General features: G+C 45.6%; 1 protein-coding gene across 1 annotated transcript in view; it reads left to right on the forward strand.

Annotated features, from left to right (window-relative positions):
- The window catches only part of LOC119382482 (SWI/SNF-related matrix-associated actin-dependent regulator of chromatin subfamily A member 5-like), a gene marked incomplete in the record, with an annotated part of 30,772 nt that extends 7,877 nt beyond the window's left edge, over nt 1–22,895 (forward strand). Inside the window, 11 exon segments of the mRNA XM_037650192.2 lie at nt 2,280–2,491; nt 3,077–3,362; nt 6,833–7,101; nt 8,063–8,173; nt 8,411–8,524; nt 8,959–9,084; nt 10,662–10,721; nt 10,723–10,779; nt 13,610–13,957; nt 16,311–16,430; nt 22,524–22,895. Coding sequence (XP_037506120.1) covers nt 2,280–2,491; nt 3,077–3,362; nt 6,833–7,101; nt 8,063–8,173; nt 8,411–8,524; nt 8,959–9,084; nt 10,662–10,721; nt 10,723–10,779; nt 13,610–13,957; nt 16,311–16,430; nt 22,524–22,583 — 1,763 coding nt within the window.
- Nucleotides 22,896–22,897: the final 2 nt, after the last annotated feature.

Below are 22,897 nucleotides of genomic sequence, written 5' to 3' on the forward strand. Positions count from 1 at the left end.
CGCCTCGGCGGCCAATTCCTCTAAATCTCGGAAGCGGCTGCCGCGCAGGTACGCCGAAAAGGTCGGGTGCGCCTGCCTAATCACCCGTCGACGCGTTCCTCGTTCGAAGCTCTGGGCTCAGCGATAGAGAAAAGGTCTTCCATCGCGCGTACGTACTCCTGAAGCGACTCATCAGGAGCTTGCGTGCGGAGCTCGAGCTCGCGCCGCATCCTACTCTTGTAGTCAGCGGGTAAGAATTCGCGCAGGAAGGCCGCGCGGAACTCATCGAGGGTTGCTGCTCGGTGGCCCTGAAAGCCGATACCACCTCGCCGCCGTGTCAGTCAGTGCAGCCGGGACGACGCGTTCGAGCACCTCCTGATCATCCAAACCCAATGCTCTCTGATAACGTGACAGAGAGTCAAGGTAATCTCGGGCGCTGCGCAGATCACCGTATCCGCTGTAAGTTGGCACAGGCAATATAACAGCGGGGGTGAGCGCGTTTCGGAACGGCCGAAAGCGTTGTACAGCTCCCGAGAGCGCTTGGATCATTTGAGCGGCATTTTGCAGCAGCGTCTGTGCACCCGCTTCAAAGGAAGCTGTCGGTGCGTTAGCGGCGCGGTCGAGCGATGGGGAACTGTCTCCGAGCTCGATAAGGGGCGCGGCTTCAAAAGGGATACCGGCCGGCGTCGCGCCACTCTCGGGGAGCGCCTGTCGTTGTTCACAGCCGCCGCTTGGGGCAGCCTCTCGTGAAATGGCTAAGCCGCTTGCGGCTAGCGGTACAGACGCGCGCTCGAAGTGAGCTTGGCTGCTTGCTTGCATAGCAACCAGCGGGCAAAAGTCGGTGACGGCTGAGGCCGCGTTTCCGACCTGCGCTCCGTAAGCTCCGTTGGGAGCCGATTGGGAGCGATGTGACATGGAACTGCCGTGCATTCCAAAGGGAGCAGTAGCGGTCCATTTTGCCCGTGTGCACTGTTCGGGTTGGGCAATGGCCCCGTTCCCACAACACGCTACATCTCCACTGGGAGCTGGTACATAGCGCCTCGCGTCATCCCCACTGGGGGTTGTGACAGGGGAGGGTGCTGGATTCTGCCCGAAGGGGGCACTGGCCCTGTTCTCGAGCAAAGCGGTATCTGCTAAAACGACAGCGGACAAAACTCACGCCTAGCAGACATAACGCGGGTAACACGGCGAGCCTGATACGCAAAGGCGTGCTGACTCGACTAAGTCTAATCAAAGGCTTAATGAGCCTTTGATACCGTGTTGGGCGCCAGTGTGGTAGCCTCGATGCTCACCGGAGCCGAAGACTACCGCGGGTTCAGGCTTAGCGAGCCACAGGGCCGCGTCTACCGTCGCCTGCTTACGTTTTGCGCACCGCTCCGCACGCGCTCTGCTCGCAAAGGCGTTGAGCGCCGCGCGGCATAAACACAGTGTTCGATCAAATACAACACACAAACACTTTATTTGCCTCTCGGCGGCACCCCAACACACACACTGTACACGGGGCACGGGGAAGCAAAGGGCCTCCCGCGCGGACGATACACCAAGGGGTTCCGCGAAGCACGTCGCAGCTCGCAATGGCGAGCTTTGACACGCCGCTCGGGAAAAGGTCCCTCGCGGCTATGCTGCGCACCCTCGCGATGACCACTGGGCCTGGTCGCGAGGGTTAGGGCAATCTCCGTACGCGTGGGCCTCCGGCAAAGTGCGACTCGGCGTGGTACGACCGCGCGCGAGCACTAGGCACCGCTCTTTGGCTTCACGTACGAACCGGAGCTAACACTGAGGTAAACACGCCTGCAAGGATGCCGAGGCACCCAGGCAGGCTACAGCCCAGCGATTCCCAAAGGGGACGTTGGACCGGAAGGAAAATGCGTGCTTACCCAGCGGCGTCCGGGGAGAGAGAGGGTTCGTTCCGGCCTGCACGCGCGTCTGTCCCGCCGAATTTCGCGGCTCCGAACCGCGTGCAGCGCCACCACGAGAGCCAGCGGGTAGCGCAAGATGGCGCCACCTGCCGTCGCGAGAGAACGGGAGAGGGAAAGGATTCGAAATGCCCGCGCAGTGGCTTCGGGCGCGCCTCGGATCCCCACAAGCTCTTCAGCATCTGATTTTTCAGACTTCTTGCTATTTCGGGCATGGCTGTGGCAGTTTGATTGCTTGGGCAAAGTTAACAATAAGCATGAATTCATTTTCTTGGACTGCCCAATTTTACAGATGATTTCGCGGTTCCTGGGGAATCCGAAAAATCGGACGTTGACTGTGTATAAACTGTTGTGACTCACTCTGACTGCTGATGTCGTTTCTAGGACCTCCGTACACAACTGATGAGCACATCGTCTACAACTGTGGGAAAATGGTGATCCTTGATAAGCTACTGCCTAAGCTGAAAGCCCAGGGCTCTCGTGTGCTCATCTTTTCTCAAATGACACGCATGCTTGACATCCTGGAAGACTACTGTCTCTGGCGACGTTATGGCTACTGTCGTCTTGATGGCCAAACACCTCACGAAGAGCGCACAGTAAGACATCCCTTTTAATGTGCATAATTTGTTTTGACTTCTTTTTTATTGCTTGCAGTAATAATGTTACGCAGCTTCTGTGAGAAACGAACAAGTGAAAGCTTGGGTCCCACCCAAGTTTTGTATGTAGGTGTTGGGGGTTATATGTTGCTGGAAATAATCGTATGTAAGTCGCTGACTGTCCAATTGCTACTGCAGAGGTTTCCAGAGGTTTTGTCACAGTATACATAGTTCTTCATTTGGCTGCTTTGCAACCTTTTAGGCAGCGGTATTATTTAGATGTCAGGGTGATTCGCTGTCTGCAAAGCTGTGGAACTGGCTATGTGTCGGCACACGGACATTCCTGTGTTTAGCAAAAGTGCACAAAATCTTTATGAAGTCTGTTTTGTGTATGTCTTAATTGTTATGTTGCCTGCTGTATGTTCTTAACTTGTATTGACAAGAGACAGTTTTTTTTTTTCTTTTTTTGCTCCTTGTTCATCACTGATTTATCACCTGTGATGTTCGTATCGCCTCGTTTATGTTCTTACATCAGCGTCAGTAGCAGTATTTCATAAGGTCTTTGTTATATTCTTTCCTTCACAGCTGTCCATCAATGAATTCAACAAGCCCAACAGTGACAAGTTCTTGTTTATGCTCTCAACCCGTGCGGGTGGTTTGGGCATCAACCTTGCTACTGCAGACGTTGTTATCCTGTTTGACTCGGACTGGAACCCTCAGGTTGACCTGCAAGCTATGGACAGGGCCCATCGTATTGGGCAGACGAAAGCTGTGCGCGTGTTCCGTATGATTACCGAAAACACCGTTGAGGAACGCATCGTCGAGAGGGCTGAAGTGAAGCTGCGACTTGACACAGTGGTCATCCAGCAAGGTATGCTTGTGTTGCTAATTCCACGCTCAGTGAACTTAGCACTGTTGGTATTTGCAGTAACAGGACACACACACCTATATACTTCAGGAGGATATGGTCCATGCAAAACTCAGTGAAATTGCAAATTTCTTGATTAGAGAAATGCACCGTTCAGCTATATAAGACGAAGTAATTTATACTGGAAATACTGAGCAACAAAGAGACGCAGTGGTTTTGGTAGCGATGTATAGAGCAGGGTTCCTTTTTTTTTTTTTTTTTCGTGTATTGTACTTAGTTACCAGTTCAGAAGGATTTTTCTTCCTTGGACAACCTGTAGATTTTGCATCAAATCAGGAGAATCCATTTTTGTCAATTTATTGTTTCTACTGAAGGAGCACCTTCTTTCATTTTCTTTTAAGAAGGCAGGCACAGTTAGATGTCATAATGGAAGCCAGCAGATGACGTGTGTTTGAATGTTTCGAAAGGCCACAAAGTTGGACACTGCTTCTGTTGAAACCATTACAGCAGTCACCATTGGGACTGGGTGCATGAAAAATGACCAGCCAAGATAGAATCATCTGAGAAAGGTTAATTTTAGGATTGAATTGACAAAAGCTTGGTCCCATAGAAATATATAGGTACAGTAAGTGTGCCTGCACAGCGAAAGCTTGAGCTTAGTAGGCAACACTCTGCACACAATTTGCTCAAACCAGGGGTGCAACAGCTGCGCCAATTGCGCCAATTTGATACAATTCCTTATTTTTGCGCTAAGCTGAGCCAAAACCGTGAAATTTGTTGAAATTGCGCCACGCTGTGCCAAAATGCCCGACCAGCTTTAAAACTTGCTCAGTTGCACAAGTTTTAGTGAGAAATGGAGACCGCGTTGGTCATCTGCAGTGTGGGCATCATCCAATACAGATGCGCAGAACCTAACCCTAACCCCCCCCCCCCCCGGTAAAGAAAAGCAAAAAGTCAGTTTCACCGCAAACCGAAGCCATGAATGCGATAGCAACAAATTGTAATGTTATATACTAATTGAGGCTGGCAGCAAACTCTTTTGTATCCGATCTTGCGTAACCCTACAAAACGTTGCTGTGAGATTACGGCCGCTCCAGGGAAAGATGCTCTTTCTGCACAGTGTCTTCGCATTGAGAGCGCAGCGCGTAGAAGGGTATACGAACCGCCCACTGATGGCTGCCGAGATAGCGCATGCGCCAGCGATCACGACCGTGCCCTTAGAATTGAAGTTCAATGTTGCTGCTTGAGCGACCCCCTCGCGTCTTTTCATGCTCGTTCAAGACGGGCGGGGAGTTTCCTTTCTGCTTCGACGGCAGGCCTCCCGAGCGGAGTGGTGTTTTTGCATGCGCCCTCCGAGTGACGGAGATGGGCCAGCTCGTTTGATCTCTGCTTCAGTCGCGTTTGTCGCCCGCACTCGCGCGTTTTTACCCGCAGTAGAACATACTATGCGCGGGAGGATGTTGTCAATTTGGACTTCATACGGGATATGATGGCAAAAACCCGACGAGATTGTCCATATAATTGCTATCGCAATAATAAAGGTCAGTGGTTCTCAAGTTTCCTGATTCTTGCTTTATTGCGTCCAGAACGCTTTTTAAGCCACTTTTGCCGTAGTACACTGGTGTCCTGCGAAAAAACGTACTGAGATTTAGAAGGGGCCATTAGTACTAGCTGTCAGGGACACAGCACCTATTGTTCCTTAATTACTCATTCGTGCATGCGCCGTGTAATTACGAGTACTAGTATGATCGCTGGCATCTAAAAAATTATTTATCAATCATTTGGAGCTACTGTGTATGGCGTTTTTGCGGCCTTGAGGAACAAAGAGACAAAAACATGCCAGTTTTCTTTTTTCTCCAACCCCACTTGCTCCTGCTTTACGAATCTCCCAAATTTCGAGGTTACCAGGTTCGCAGGTCCTTATTAGCATTCGCAGTGCCTGTCGAATTATTTGACAAGCTCTGCAAATTCCAATGTGGACTTAGTCATTGTTCGCACTGTGGAGTGGCTAAACACACTGCTTTTATTGAAATAGCAGTGTTACGTGCACTGTGCACGAGTTAACTGATGTTGAACGGTTTGTACATATTTTGTTTTCTTTTCTAAAAGTAAGCCTTTTTTGTTATACTGCTCCAAATTTCGGATACCGTGCTAAAATATTCAGTTTTTTTTTTTCATAACCTGCTCCAAATTTGGATTTTTGTGCTCCAAAAGCAATATTTTGCTGCTCCAAAAATTGCTCCAAATCATATTTCGGCTGTTGCACCCCTGTCAAACGGATTGGCACCGTGTGGCAGTCCCATGTTTTAATGAAGCGGTGGTTGCTTTCGATAATTTGTAAATTGCCATATAAATGTGTATACATTAGGCTTGTGTGAATATTTGAACGAATATTACAGTATTCGAATTCAATTCAAAACTAATTTAAATTCTAAATTTCAAAGTATTTGACATGAACGAATAGATAATATAAACCGCATGTAACCCCCTGTAAAGGTGGTTTCACTACAGTGGAGGGGTGCTATACTGTGAATGCACCTATCCAGGGGAAATCCGCACTGCCCCATTTCTAGGCAAAATGAACAAATTACCCTCACATCAATTCATCATTTTTTAAGTTTAAAAGCTCATTGTACCGGCTTATATGCTCTAAGTAAAGTAAATTTTAAAACGTAACATATTTTGCAGGTTATCACTTGCATTCTACCGAAAGTCAAATCGTGCTACTATTCAAGGTTGCTTCCTACTTCCCTTTGAACCAAAAAGAATGACATTTGCACATGCCTTGTTTCAATTTTAAAAAATATTGTGCAGGTTTGTTTGGTCATTACAAGTACACTTATTTTTTTTTAATATGTTCTTATATTCTGTTCTTATGTTCTGTTATATGTTATATATTTTTTTATATGTTTTTATATTCAAATTCAGCTCGAAATTATTCGAGCAAATCACTATTTGCCTCAATCCTATAATTTACTATTTGCGCAAGCTTAGTATCCATGCATTAGGGAAAGCTAAGCAATTTTTCTGTTTTGTTGCCAAGGTTTAAGCCGTGGTGTTTGCGATCATCTTCTAGAGTGCTGTTTCCGCGTATTATCATGATGAGCACTGCTTCAGTGCACACTGTGCCGCAAAGTATGGTGGCTTGCTTTGTACCTCAACCGTCCAAGCCCAGAAACTTGAAGGAACAAATAAATTCTTCCTTCCTCTATGGCAAATGCACAATACAGCGGTGTTATTTGACACAAGCAATCAACAAAGTAGACGATGGCTGCACATGTTTGTTGTGGCAGTATTTTGTTCAATTATGTTGGGAGAAGATGCATTCGAGCACTTCTTGGACCTTATATTGAGGTGTAATTTTCCTTTTGCTGGGTTTTCGAATCAGACTTTGTAGCATCATTATCGTCAGTTGTTTAATGTGTGCGTGCTAGGATTTTATGTGGCGCTGACTCGGGAAAAATGAAATGCAGGCCGGCTTGTGGATGCTCAGGCCAAGATTGGCAAGGAGGAGATGCTGGGCATGATTCGGCATGGGGCAGACCACATCTTTGCTTCCAAGGAGAGTGAGATCACGGATGAGGACATCGATGCCATACTAGAGAAGGGCGAGCGCAAAACAGAGGAGCTTAAGACCAAGCTTGAGTCGCTCGGCGAGGGCTCCTTGCGAAACTTCACTCTTGACACCCCGCAGGAATCTGTTTACAAGTTTGAAGGAGAAGACTACAGAGAGAAGCAGAAGGTGAGGTGCAGTGTAAAGTATTAAACTCTCGCACCAAAGAGACATGCTTGTCTTATGTTTTGCCCTCACTCCATGCCAAAATTGGGATTTCTTGAGCTTAGTAATAAAACACCCTTGAACTGGTTGTACTATTTTATTGGCAGTTCGTACAGCCTTGTGGTTTCGAGTGGGAGCAGCAGTCGAAGACTTTTATTTTTGCCAGTAAACCACAAAAGTGTCCAGATCCGTATGGTTGACAATCACGCCTGAATTTGTAAAATTTGGATGAATTTCTGCTTGTGGACGAAAGAAAACAAGCAGGTGGGCTAAAGTATTTTAAAGTGCACCACATGGTGAGACCACATTGAACGTTAAACTTGAGATGAAAAGATAAATATTCATTTGCAAGTATTTGAGTTTAACATAGATGATCATGTCCTAAGGGAATCAAATTTATATGACATTGTTCCCACAATGTGTTCAACAAATTCACAGCCTCTAGCACAAGTTTCTCAAGCTTCATGCAAGCTTAATGTCCACTTGCTGCTCTTTCCCTGAGCTCATACCAGTGTCCACGCTCCTGGTGAAGAGAATAGGCAAGGGTTTAACGATGATTAAGCTTTTAGACTGAGGCGAACAATAAAGAATTTCAGGTGGGTAAGGTAATCCGAGCCATCCAATATGGCAGCCTTCATAACCCACTGTACAACTTCCTGTTAGGATATAGTATCCCATCAATGTTTGATCATAAACATAGGTCATCAGTGACTTGTATTTGATGTTTTATTAGCTTCAGTGTGCTGCTTTTGAACTAATTTGGTAAGAAGACATTCCTGAAGTCCTTTAGTGCTTGTCCTCTGGATGGCCATCCTAGCAGCCTTAGTTTAGCTACATGTAAATTTAGAGTGTTTGATGCTGTCATAAGAAGTGTACAAATAAATGTGCTGCAGCACTTATGTGTTTGCATTTGTTCTCCTTGCAGAGTGGGGGGCTGAATTGGATCGAACCACCCAAACGGGAGCGTAAGGCCAACTATGCGGTCGACGCGTACTTCAGGGAGGCCCTGCGTGTGAGCGAACCAAAAGCCCCCAAGGTGAGGCATTTAGCTGGGCTGGTTGGTACTGATTCAATGCATCCATAGCACTAGTGAACACACAAAGACTACGCAGAACGACACAGGAAAACCGTTAATGGTTGGCCTGTGTCGTTCTGCGTAGCCTTTGTGTGTGTTCACTAGTATTATGGAAGCCGTCAAGGTGACATTGCATCGTTTAAAGCTTGTGCTGCTCATCCCAGTTCTGATAGCCTCTCCTTTCTTTCCACCACACAGGCACCCAGACCACCAAAACAGCCGAACATCCAGGATTTCCAGTTCTTTCCTCCAAGGCTGTTTGAGCTGCTTGACAAGGAGATTTACTATTACCGTAAAACCATTGGCTACAAGGTGTGAATGGAAACCTGTTTTTCTAATGTGCCAATTGCCACTTTGGGGGACCCATTGCACAGTTGCAGTTAACAGTGCACAATATTGTTTGCAACAAGCTGCAGAAGCAGTAGCAGAGCTTTAATCTTTTCTCTCTTTTTTTTTTGCATTAGAAGGTGTTTAGTACTTATTTCTGTTAACGTAGTTCAACAGTGACCAGAGCAAATAGCTGAATTACATAAAGCACCTGGCATTTTTGCTGATACCATTTCAGAAACTTTCATGTTGACTTGGTGAAGTTAAGCTTTGGGTTAGTTGGTTCTGCATAGTGAATAGGAAACGACGCAACTTGTTCAGATGGGGATAACAGTTTTCATGTCAACCAATAGTCATGAAATACTGTGGTGGAATGATATAGATTTGTTCCATTCACATAAATCTATTATCCCATTCAGGTCCCAAAAAATCCTGATCTAGGATCCGATGCGGGCCGCATTCAGCGGGAAGAACAGGCAAAGATTGACGAGTCAGAGCCACTGACTGAGGAGGAGCTTGCAGAGAAGGAGAAGCTCCTTACAGAGGTGGGTTACCCTCTTCTGAAGTTTTTCTTTGTGCTCCAAAGTGGTGCTTGTACCTCTTTGTATTTTATATTGCAGCCGGTTTTCTACGTAAAGAGTGGGGCATTTCAATAATGGTACAGTTGTGTGCACATATGATGGCGCCAATTAAAGCGAACTTCTGCTTATGAAACGAATGGAACGAAACCCGTGCGACTGTCAAAATGTACATTCTTTCAGTGGCACAGTATTGCATGCACGACAAATTTTTTTGAGCCCTGCCGATCTATTGCAGCGAAGGAACAACATAAACCCTGTGCTGCGATGGTGGCCTTCGGCCTCTTTGTGCATGGGGCCTGTTTTCTCGCATCTCCTCGCAAGCAAGCTGCCCATTATATTGCAGCGAAGGAACAACATAAACCCTGTGCTGCGATGGTGGCCTTCGGCCTCTTGTGCATGGGGCCTGTTTTCTCGCATCTCCTCGCAAGCAAGCTGCCCATTATATTGCAGCGAAGGAACAACATAAACCCTGTGCTGCGATGGTGGCCTTCGGCCTCTTTGTGCATGGGGCCTGTTTTCTCGCATCTCCTCGCAAGCAAGCTGCCCATTATATTGCAGCGAAGGAACAACATAAACCCTGTGCTGCGATGGTGGCCTTCGGCCTCTTTGTGCATGGGGCCTGTTTTCTCGCATCTCCTCGCAAGCAAGCTGCCCATTATATTGCAGCGAAGGAACAACATAAACCCTGTGCTGCGATGGTGGCCTTCGGCCTCTTTGTGCATGGGGCCTGTTTTCTCGCATCTCCTCGCAAGCAAGCTGCCCATTATATTGCAGCGAAGGAACAACATAAACCCTGTGCTGCGATGGTGGCCTTCGGCCTCTTTGTGCATGGGGCCTGTTTTCTCGCATCTCCTCGCAAGCAAGCTGCCCATTATATTGCAGCGAAGGAACAACATAAACCCTGTGCTGCGATGGTGGCCTTCGGCCTCTTTGTGCATGGGGCCTGTTTTCTCGCATCTCCTCGCAAGCAAGCTGCCCATTAGTGTTCCTCTCAAGAGAGCTATCTCCTCCTGTGGGCGAACCCTTTCCTCGCTGACACGTGCTGCCCACGTGCATCGGTGTGTGGCTTCCAAGATAGCCCTCCTGCCTGTCCTTGCAACTCCCTCACCTTCTCCTCTCACTGTGGGCACGTTGCGGTGCTAGCTTAAAACCCAGAAGTTTCGTTTTTTTTGGCTGTTACCAGGAAGCAGTGCTCTCAACACTTTAGTCGGGTACAACTTTAGAAGGCAGTGGTATTTCCACCTCAAAAGCGAATGCGCACGAGCCTGCACCAATGAGCACGCGCTCTAGACTGACATCATAAGCTGAATGGTCGGTGACCCTGCCGTTAAAGGACATCACTGAGTACATAAGCAGGAGTTTCTTTACTCGTGGAGGCAATCGGCTGCCACGCTTCGGTTGTCCGAAGGGAATGCAGTTGTGTGACCAAAAAGACAGGGCTGCAGAAAAGGGCATGAGGGATAAAACAATTTATGTGTTAGCTACCTCTGCCTTGTTTAAATGTGTCATGCTCATTGTAAAAATTCTGCATCTCTTTGTAGGGCTTCACCAACTGGGCTCGGCGAGACTTCAACCAATTCATCAAAGCCAATGAAAAGTACTGGCCGTGATGACATTGAGAGCATTGCCAGAGATGTCGAGGGGAAAACGCCCGAGGAGGTAAGTGGTTGAATTGATTTCTGCAAAAAACCTTTGGGTTGGAAGAATGGGCTTTGCAGCCCTGGCCATTCTATTTAGCAAACCTGTTTGTGTGTTGTCTAGCTTTGTTCAAGGTTAATACTTTCAATAACTTAAAAAAACTTAATAAGAGTTCCTATATACAGTTAACTTCCAATTTTTTGGATACCCTATTATTCAGACATGCTTGAAAATTTGGATGCTTTTGCGGCACTGCAATAGAGTAAATGTGTAAAAGCGTCTGAAATTTCGGACACTGAAACTCTTTGGTGTCCAATTTTTTGGACTTTCTGCTGAAATTACAGGTCCAATACGGCCTGCTGAAATTGCAGGTCTGATAATTGAAGCCTCCACCACTGCTGCATCGATTATCTCACTGCCTTGACCCATCGCTTTTGCATGTTGATCCACTTGTGGCCATAGCAGCGTTCAAAAGTCAGCTTTGCCACACTGCCAAGGTGTTTTGCGGTGAAGCATACTGAGAATCTGAAGGGACCACTGGCACTGCACAGTGCAGCAATGCCTTTACAGATAAGCATTGAAAATTGACGGAGGCGTCATGGTGACAGGCGAAATTGCACCAGTATGATTTAATCTCTCAAAACTAGGCTTGTGCAAATATTTGAGCTCTTCAAATATTCGAACGAATATTACAGTATTCAAATTCAGCTTTGACACGAATTCAAGTTATCCAAAATTTCGAAGTTCGAAATAAACGAATAAAAATATATAAACCGTGTGAAACCCCCTGTAAAGGTGGTTTCACTGCAGTGGAGGGATGCTATATTGATGAATACACCTATCCAGGGGAAATTTACGCTGCCGCGAAGCCCCACTTCAAGGTTAAATGAACATATTACCCTCACATCGATTCCTCATTTTTTAAGTTTAGAAGCTTGCTGTACCAGCTATATACTCTAAGTATAGTAAATTTTATAACATAACGTATTTTACAGCTTATCACTTGCTTTCTACCGAAAATCAAATCCTGCTGCTATTCAAAGTTGCTTCCACTTCCCTTTGAACAAAAAAGAATGACATTTGCACATGCCTTGTTTCAAAATATATTGTGCAGGTTAGTTGGGTCATGACAAATATGCTCATTTTTCTTTATACTATGTGATATATACTATTCCAATTCGATTCGAAATTATTTGACCAAGTCACCGTTCGCTTCAAATTCGCTTCGAACATAAAATTTACTATTTGCACAAGCCTACTTAAAACCCTATTATGATTTCAACCTTCAGCTAAGTGCTAGGTAGTGCATGTGGCCTAACTCAGTTGTAAGCGTACGGCATGCTTTTAATATGCGACAACCCAATCATGCCGTGCCACTGTTCACTGCTGCCTGTTTGTGCAAGACTGCTAAGTGCACTGCACAGATGTGTTGCTTTCAGGAACAAAAGCATCTCACCATCTACGTGCCTGTGTGTGCTCGAGATTGGTGTGGGCACAATGAACACTCACAGCAAATGCTTGCGAACTAGAGCTGTGCGAATAGCAACATTTTGGGTGCGAAGCGAATTCGAATATTGAAGTGTGAGTGCGAATCGAATCGAATATTTCTAGAATATTTTTCGAATACTTCGAAGCAAAATTGCAGAAAGAAAAGTTAGAGAGGACTCCTAAGCATATTCTTATGAGATAGCAACATGAAAGTGTTTCTTTTTGCTAGGTTGATGAAGCACTGGTGGGGTGGTGTTTCATAGTTGTCTTATCAAGAATGAGGCAATGTAGAGGCCAAATTCTATTTATGTACATGATTTGGTGCAATCAAAGTGTTGCCGACAACATTTTACACGTGATAGGCAAAGATGCCATTTCCTGAGCCTCTCCTCCTCTTTCAACTTCTCTGAAAGCCCAACTGATGTGGCGGACAAGAGTGTGCTCCCTTCAAGTCCGGAGTTCCAAATCTGGCTCGTAGATGTCGGTATACAAGAACATCTGAAATTTTGGATGCTAAAAAGCTTCGGCTTCCGATTTTTCGGACTTCCTGCCCAAATTTCAGGTCCAAAACAGCATTAACTGAGACCCCACCAATGCCACATCTTTCATCTCCCTGTTGGAACCGGCGTCTTTCTTACATTTGCGACCGTATCAGAGCTTGAAAGGTAGCTTTGCCGCAATACCGGGGTATAATGAGGGGAAGCATACTGAAAATCTAGGGACCACTTTCATTCGGATGTTAACGGTCTTGGCAAAGTTCGACCCAAACGGAGCTTGAAAGGCAGCTTTGCCGCAATACCGTGGTGTGATGAGGTGAAGCATATTGAAAATCTGAAGGGGTCACTTTCAATCGGACGTTGACTCTATTTGTTTTCGGGAAGTTCAAATACTTCGAATAGTAAAATCCCAGTGCGAATCGAATCGAATAGCAAACACTATTCGAAAAATATTCGAAATTTCGAATATTCGCACACCCCTAGTGCGAACACATTTATGCGAACGCAAGCGCTCCAGTAGTGACGGCATGAGCTTACTAGGCGACGTGCTGCACACACGGTTCGCCAAAATGCCTGACGAGTGTACTGGCAGGCCTTGAGAGCTATTTTGAACGTGGCTATGGTAATTTGACCTCTTGAGCGAAGTAAATAAGCATAAATTTGTTTTTTCGGGTTGCCCCCTCCCCCCCCCCCCTTTTTTTTTTGACAATTTTGCGGTACCTAAGGAGTTAGAAAAATCATCCAAATGTGCCTGTGTGCTTACATGCAGTGTCTTACAGTTTGAGGAAAAGCCGTGGGGTCTAAAAGTGATTCGTTGGGAACACATGAATGTGGAACTGTAGTCAAATAAACACTGTACATTGCAGGTGATGGAGTACTCTGCAGTTTTCTGGGAACGCTGCCATGAGCTGCAGGACATAGAGCGGCTGATGGGGCAGATTGAGAAGGGGGAGGCACGCATCCAGCGCCGGGCATCCATCAAGCGTGCCCTGGAGGCCAAGATGAGTCGGTACAGGGCACCCTTCCACCAGCTGCGCATGGCCTACGGCACCAACAAGGGAAAGAACTACACCGAGGAGGAGGACCGCTTTCTCGTTTGCATGTTGCACAAGTTGGGCTTTGACCGTGAGAATGTTTATGACGAGCTACGTGCTGCCATTCGACAAGCGCCACAGTTCCGCTTCGATTGGTTCATCAAGTCTCGAACGGCTGCCGTGAGTTTTGCTTGTTCTACCTTAGACACACCTTTCTGGTGCTAAGTACTAAATGGGCATGATTGTACCACTTCCTGTTCCAATATTGCTCGATAACTGCTGCTGCATAATTTTCCATGTACAAGCCACATAATGCTAGTACACCACAGTTTTTTTCTTCGCATTTGTGAAGCTTCTATTACTGCGGGCAGTGGTGATTGTATACATACTGGTGCAGATTTGTAGTACAGTCAAACCCACTTATAACGATCCCAGATTTAACGATCTGTCGGTTATAACGACCATATTTTGGTGCACTTACCATTTTTCCTATGCTACGCATTGAAATTGCGTCCACATATAGCGAACATTTTTCAAAGCCTCCTACTTTTACAACGAACAATTCAGACACGGTCGCAGGTAAAAATATGGTGCATACAAAGGCGGAAAAAAGTTAAAACAGAGAGGCGCGCGCTTGTCCATAATCCCGTTCCAGTTTACTCGTGACGAAGATACCCTAGATCGGCGAGCACCACATTTCGGATGCTGCAAGCGAGGTCGCTCACTTTTCAGGTGTTTCTTCAGTGGCAGAATGGCAGTGAGGAATAAAAAAAGAAAAGAATAGGAGGCAGCATGAAGCCTTGCGGTCAGCTTTCGCACGGCAATCTTTTCTGGCACCGTTCTTTGCAGCTACAATTGCCTATGATGAATTTATGCCTTGGAACGCAAGAAGCCATAAAATGCAATAAGCGATGACCGTGATAACTCTTCAGCGCATAAAAGTTCACTGCATTGACGCCACAATGCGCTGCAAAATGTCTTTTGTCTTTTTAGTAACGGCAGAGACCAGTCGATCAATGATTACAACTTCCGCGCGATTGCGCCGATGCCTTCACAGATTAGCATTAAAAGAGGTGATGAACATGCCATTATGACTTATTGCCGACAACCTTATCACAGTCATCTGCAGCTATCTGCTCGGCTGCACGTGTGGCGTAAACTATTCGGACTGACAGCGGTACAAGCAGCTGCAGTACAAGCGCGCGATTCTGCCGTTCGCAAGTTCGCCGCCACTGCGCCATGCAGATACAGTGCGCGTTGCTTCATGGAAATGAAAGTAGCTTGCTGGTGTTGAGCTGCACGGGCACCAAGAAACGTCGATGCACTTACAGCAGGCGTATAATGCGTGTTTTATTTGGCAACCACCCACGCCTGCTGCGCCTTGTCGTGCAGGGCTCTCAGAGCATCACGGAGACGTGGAGTGCACGTTGCTTGCAATATGCTTGTCTTCGCCACGTTGAACGAACAGGCTGCTCACTGTAACCATGCACAGTCCAAAGTGAAGCGGGCACAAAGAATGCACACATGCGCGTAATACAGCAAGCGGCACGGCAATGATGCCATCGTGAGCCGAGTAGGCGACGTGCTGCACGCAACTAGCCATGGATAATCTGCTCCAGGTGGCAGCACCGTGGTTCAGTGAAACAGTGTCAGTTCACTGCACAGGTGGTGTAATTCACTCGTGCATGCAGCGGGGGCGTTGCTTCACAACGCGAAAAGGCCTACCTTGTCACCGGAGGGGTTGTTAGCACTTTTCAATAAAAATGCGCAGAAAAAAAAAGTGGCTTGGTCGCTAAGTGCATGTTTTTGAGGGCGAGTCCATTTACAACAAACTACTGATATAATGACCAGTTTTCGCGGCACTTTCGAGTTCGTTATAAACCGTTTCGACTGTAATTGCAGCTGTCTGTGAATTCCTTTCATGGGTTACACATGCACTTGGATTCGTGGTTAGAAATTCGTTATTTTCAGGTGCCACTAATTAATTGGATTTCTCTAGCTCTTTCTTAGTAATTGAATTATGTTCACATTATAAAACAGCATGCAGTATTATAATATAGATGGCAGGTGGGGACTTAAATTTTCGTTAGTCGAAAAAATGTGTTAATATGACCTCCATTGCAACGAGGTTTCACTATATATTCAGTGACAAACTATCTGATTGTAGTTGGATATTTGGTTGGATTATGCTGGATCTAACCAGTTGTGCCATGCTGCAGAGAGTACCTCAAATAGGATTGGCATGCTAAATGCAGGGAGGAGCAAGTTTATTGGAAATGGGTATCTCTGCAAGTGTATTATAAACTTGTACCCAGGTATTTATCTTCTGCTTAGACAGCATAGAGGTTTGTCATGATTGCTTGCAAGCATAGAATTGTCACGTAGTGTCCATGGTGATCTCTCTTGCCTTTACAAGGTTACTGGCTCATTTGTCGGTTGCATCTGAGCAGGGTTTCAGTAGGGCTGTATTGCAGGAATGTGTGTGTGTCTCAAGATGACAAGCATGTTCCTCTTTGACTGATGCAATGTGCAGGAGCTGCAGCGACGGTGTAACACGCTCATTACCCTCATTGAACGAGAGAACCAAGAACTTGAGGAGAAGGAGAAGGCTGAGAGGAAGCGAAGAGGTGGTGGCCGTCCTAGCACACCCAAGGTTTGTGTGGTCCATTCTAATTCAGGGTTCTCTGGAGGACTCCACAAAATATTAGTTCTGTGCCGGTGTGAATTCCGTTTGCACTACCCATTAACCAGCACCAATTTTCCCAATTTTCAATGCTGCAGAACATGCGCTTCTATTTGCATTATCCAAGTTTAAATATTATGGACCATAGCAGAATTTAAAGGTTTTCTTCCAGTGTGGTGAAATGGCCTGGTTGGAACAGGAGCTCATTGAAGAACATTTTATTGTTCTAGTAGTTTTCAGGCTGTTTGTCTAGTGAGCACAAAAGCTTCATGTCCTTTTACTCAAACATTTTACAGTAATACCTCGTTAACTCGAACTCTCATATCTCGGAAAATCGGCTAAGTCGAAATTTTCTGCGGTATCGAACGATTTCCCATAGGTGCAATGTATTTATTGCCCTTTATCTCAAAGTATTTCCATGCCCACTTTCGATTATCTCGAAACCTTGACTGAAAGTGGAACAAAAACTTCGCCGCTGAACCGTTTCACAAAATACTAGCGGCAAAATGCCATACGTTTCACAAGGTTCGCGCGAGGCTGCCGCATTTACTGCGAAGTGGACACTGTTCCCGAACGTGAAGTTGGAACCTAGCGGCATGAAAATTTTTCCAAGCAACCTTGTATCACGTCATGTGACGCTATACACGTGCACAGAGGCAGGCCCTGCAAAATAGCACGGTTCGTACACGTCGTTTTGTCTACCGTCAGAGATGCGATTTCAGCATTTTATTTATGCAAGGCATATCGTGCGGACTTTTTCGTCGGCCGTGTGATGTGGCTGAGGATAACGCCGCCAAAGCAAAGCAAGGCACTGATGCTGCAAACGAAGGTAGTCCTAATCAAAGAAGCGGATTCGAGGCTCGAAGTTTCCGGACGTCAAACGAAGGTAGTCCTAATCAAAGAAGCGGATTCGAGGCTCGAAGTTTCCGGACGTCAAAACGGCACTGATTGTGTGGTTGCATCATGCGAGAGGAACCCCTTCCAATCACTACATTTGACAGAGAAGGCTGGTTCTCTAAGACTTGGTGGTGGGCTACACTGATCTCGCCTGCAACTTTGGCTGGTTTGACCATTTTCTTAAGCAAAACAACGTGGCGTTACGCACGGTGATCGTGGCAGGGTCGACACAGCTACTCGAGGGGTGACAACATCAGCCGAAACAAGAAACATGCTTCGCTTGATGCGAAATAAAGTTGAGGGCAGCGGCGCAGACGATCACCACATGTGACTTGTTAAGCAACTCTAGAAAGTTTTGGTAGGTGCAAGTGTTACTGAGAGGCAGACCAGTCTTAATCGGTCTTTCTGCACTACAGTAAAATCTCGTTAATTCGGATTTATAGGGACCGGAAAAAATGTCCAAATTAACCGAATGTCCGAATTATCGAATGGTCGAAATAAACACAATAAATGCAAGAGTTTTTTCAACATACCTTTACTTTACAAAGTAATTGCGGATGCTTGTCTGTTTTCGAGCAGAAATTTGCGCGGGCGCAATTTTTCTGAGCCCTTCAAGGTGCTCAGCAGCTCGCATGCTGTCTGCAGTGCCAAAACAAAATTCTTCAAGGACGACGAGGGCCTCCGCGACTTCCTTCACAGTGCGAGGGGGCCCGTGTGGCTCATGGTGTGGCTGCTTCTCTTCAGGCTCTTCGTTCTCGGATTCGTTGCCATGCATCACTTCCTTGACGATTTGCTCATCAGTCAGACAGCCAGCAGTGGCAACGCCATCATCAATGCCGATATAATCCTCTAGTGTCACTGCATCAGGCATAACACTTCCGAAATCCTGCCCATTGTCGGCACCCTCGTCCGGCGACACTTCGGCATCGCTGGAGCCGGGTACAACAAAGCCACTGTGCCTGAAACAGTTGGCAATGGCGTGCGCAGGCATGTTCTGCCACACATACGCAAGAATGCTAACTGCGCTCATGAGACTCGCGTCGTATTGTTTGCCGACGTCATGGCACAGGAGCAACTTCTCGCCGGGAGAGCCCATTTTTCAGGGCACACAAAATTTCTACTTTGGTGGTGAAGTCCTTGGCCTCGTACTTGGGCGCTTCGCCAGCGTTGCCATCGGCGGAGAGTGCGTTCACACGAGAACTCAGCACAAAAGCACCAGCAATGATCAAGCTAAAGGCCGTACTGAATTGTTCCTCGATAAAACGGCGTTCAACGATGCAGCACACCAACGAGGACAAAGCAAAAAAATGGCACCGCCAAACCCACACGCGAAGAAAAGGTGTTCAACCAGTCTCAAGTCAAGCCAAGTTGATAATTGATGTCCATGGCGATGCTGCGCTTGAGCTTCCTTTTTTTCCGAATTGTTCTTTTTTCGTTTTCGAGCCTCGCCAGCGGCCCGAAATCCGCCGAATTATCTGATTTGCGGTCAAATCTGTCCGAAATAACAAGCGCCCAGTCTCATAGAGTGATGCATATATTTATAGGGACTAGATGACGTGTCCGAATTAACGCGAGTCGAATTGACGAGCTTTTACTGTATATAAAAAGGCATTGCCGAAAAACACAGCTGGTTGATAGCTCTGGTATGTCATTATTTTTCTTTAAAACCTTTACAAATAGCCAGTTAGGCACTCCTGTTAAGAAACTGGTCAGTAGTGATAACTTTTTTTTAGGTAGAACTGGACTTCTCGATGGAATTTGCACAACTTTGCTTATCTTGAAAATCTGCTTTATCTCAAAATCTTTTCTTGTTTTTACTACTTCGAGTTAGCGAGGTATTACTGTACTTGTACAACATATTTTCATGTTATCTTCTGGCCCCAATATCGAACGTATTGCAACCACTGAAACTAGGCTTGTGCGAATACTCGAGCACTATGAATATTCTAATGAATATTACAGTATTCGAATTTGCTTCGACACGAATTTAAATTATTCAAAGTTTCGAAGTATTCGAAATGAACGAATAGACATATATAAGCCGCGTGAGACCCCCTGTAAAGGTGGTCACACTGCAGTGGAGGGGTGCTATGCCGTGAATACACCTATCCAGGGGAAAACCGAACTGTCACAAAGCCCCACTTCAAGGTTAAATGAACATATAAGGGACTTTTAGCTTGTACGTATACTTTTTAACGTTACCGTGTTACCGGAATACCTGATTGCGTTTACCGTGTTACCGGAACGCATGTTTTAGAAAAGTTTTAGCTCGCCATTTGTAAACGTTTACGTACGTACGTAAACGTATACCTTTATGCTTGCACTAACCGTTAAATGGTGATGATAACTGCATTTAAACTACAGTTAATTTAGGTAATATTGAATTACCTCTGCAGCGAAATCATAAGAGAGGTTTTTAGCGTGAGCAGTATCCTGGTATGCGCAAAGGGGAGTAGCAATACCTGGTTAGCGGACAATGGTGTTGACATCTTGTGACGATTTGTGCAACCACAGTCATGGACATGTTTGTTTTCGCTTAGTGTTTTCGAGGGAAAAAATGATTAAAAAGGCAACTCATTTGTAATTATGCCACTGCAAGGCATTTACATTGGAAGTAGAATGCCCAATGTTTCTTCAATACCAATTTTGTGCTTGCCTGGTTCTTTGCCCCACTAGATGGCGCCACCTATCCAGCTTGCCGGAGGCTTTAGGCCTCACACGTTTACGGATTCGGTATTCTAGGTCGCTCTAGCCTCGGTAATCCGTCTGAAACAAGGTGATCTTAAGTGGCGCTCGTACTTCGGCTTATTTTGACTCAGCGGCTGGAGTCTCCGCAAAGCAGATATCGCGAGTAGCCACGAACGAAGGTGGATTAGGGCCGTAAACGTAAAGCCTATCCGGCGAGTAGTTTACGTTCCGTAAAGGTTCACGCGTGTGCAGATCCATCCAGTATCCGGTAACGCGGTAATGTAAAGAAGCATACGTACAAGCTAAAAGTCCCTATTAACCTTACATCGATTCCTCATTTTTAAGTTTAGAAGCTTGCTGCACCAGCTTATGTGCTCTAAGTATAGTACATTCTAAAATGCGACGTATTTTATTCTACCGAAGGTCAAATCATGCTACTATTCAAAGTTGCTTCCACTTCCCTTTGAACCAAAAAGAGTGACATTTGCACATGCCTTGTTTCAATTTTAAAATACATTGTGCTGGTTAGTTGGGTCATGACAAGTATGCTTATTTTTCTTTATAATATGTGATATATACTACTCGAATTCTATTTGAACCTAAAATTTACTATTTGCACAAGCCTAACTGAAACCCAACAAAAGCTTCATTGGCTGCTTACCACTAAAAAAGTCATTGCCCTTTCCTTGGCCCCATTATCGGTTTCCCTTCAATGAACTTTTCCTTCTTGTTTATTGTGCTAAGGAGACATTTGCCATGCTTCCAGCTTGTGTAGCTGCAATGCAATGATCAGAATTTTCTTCTCAGACTACTACTTAGTCGGGTACAACTTGAGAGGGCAGAAGCATTTCCACCTCAAAGGCACACAAGCGTGCACCAATGAGCATGCACTTTAGAATGACATCATAAAGCCACATGGTTGGTGACCCTGCTGCTGGAGAACATTGCCGAGTACATGAGTGGGACTAGTTCTTTGTTTTCGGAGCCAGTTGGCTGCCACACTTCAGTCATCTTCAGGATCGACCCACCTTTGACCAAGTGACAATGTCATGTGATGATGTCATCAGATGATGTCATAACGCGATGTCACTGATGACATCAACATTTGGCACCATTCATTTTCACGCCCAGGATGGTTGACACTGGATGCCTGATTTTTTTACTCATGAGACGTATATGGCTTTCGCTTTGGTAATTGTTTCAGTGATATCTTGGCAGGAAGAGTTCCCTTTACTCTCAGCATATATGTCAGCATAAGTTGGGCCTTAACCCTTTGAGGGTCGAATGTTTTCGTGAAATTCACTCCAAAAATGTGTATTTTTTATTGCTGAATTAAATTCTTTAGACCATTCTATTCAAGAAAAAAATTGTCTAAATTTTTTTTTTTTGCATGAACGTGGAGTGACAAAAAGATCATTTTTGTTGTTACATACACACGGTTTATTTGTAACATCAAGCAAAATCCTTTAAAAAGCACTTATATGCCTTTTTATAAATAAAAATTATGCGTTGTATTAAACATAGCTCACAGACATACAAAAATACACTTGGGGAATAGCCCGCATTGGAAGAACCGGCATGCACTTCTATAGCGTAAGCGAACTGCGTGAGTGAGCGCACGGAAAAAAACTATGGTTGTGCGCCCGTCCGGAAAGCAAAAGAGTGAAAAAGCTATGATAATCCTTCATCTTATCGCCAACGAGACAGAGTTAGCTTTTCAGAGTCCCCAAAACGGGAAGCGCAACCACAACGGCATCATTTGTGCAATTTAGCGCCGCACGGAAACAGATGTAATCGCACCCTGGGGAGCAGTAAACGAGAGAGTAACGAGCGGTCACCCTTTGACAGATTAGAAATCAGCCGCACGTGCGCTCAGATGCGCAAGCGAAAGCCGGCGCGCCGCATTGCACAAAAAAAAAAAAAAAAAAGTAAGACACTGGAGAGACATCAGTGCATGAAAAAAATTCTACATATTCCCAAAGTGTGGCAGCACATGCCAAGCAAGAAAAATGATCGAAAAAGACACGCAAAAACCAGCTGAACCGTGCGCGTGTGCTCGGATGAGCAAGCGAAAGCCGCCGCGCCACAACAAAACAAAACGGAGAGACATCGACGCATGAAAAAAATTCCACGTATTCCCGAAGTGTGGCAGCACATGCCAAGCAAGAGAAATTATAGAAAAAAAGCACGCGTTTTAAACATACAGGCAATGTCGAACGTGTACGGCAAAAACCCTATTTTAATTAGAATGATTAGGACTGTGATGAGAGTTATCTAGCACTTTCTTGTTGGTTAAAAATGTTTGTTTTCACAAATCATTACCATTTTTGCTCTGAAGTTTCTGATTGGATTCTGCTCTGCATACATCAGCAACATGTCATGGTGCATCAGTGCTACTGCAAGTGAAAACACGTGGCTGTGACACTCTGTGTGTTATTAATTTTGTGCAATATTTGCCATATGTTGTCCATCCTACAGGGAAAACGCAAGATGGATGGAATTTCAGAAGGCCGAAAGAAGAAGCGGAAGACGCAATAATCGACAGTTTCCGGTGGCTATTCCATCTAGTAATGTGAAGATCCATGTAAATATAGTTTATAAGGACATTATTATTTTCTTCTGTGAATTTGCTTGTTTTGCATTGACCATGCCTAAATCGTAGCTCATTGCATTTTGTACCATGCGTACCTCTCTTGGTTCCACATTGTCACCTAGCTTTGATTTTGTTTCTTTATATATTTATTATGGCCAAGGTGCTCTATGATTTTGGTCGGTGGACTTGGCTGGGACGCAAAATTGCCCATTCCAAACTTGCATGCTATGTCACAATAAATGTCAGTTCTTAGGTATTA

This window comes from Rhipicephalus sanguineus, chromosome 2, assembly GCF_013339695.2.
Source record: "Rhipicephalus sanguineus isolate Rsan-2018 chromosome 2, BIME_Rsan_1.4, whole genome shotgun sequence".
Classification (NCBI taxonomy): Eukaryota; Metazoa; Arthropoda; class Arachnida; order Ixodida; family Ixodidae; genus Rhipicephalus; species Rhipicephalus sanguineus.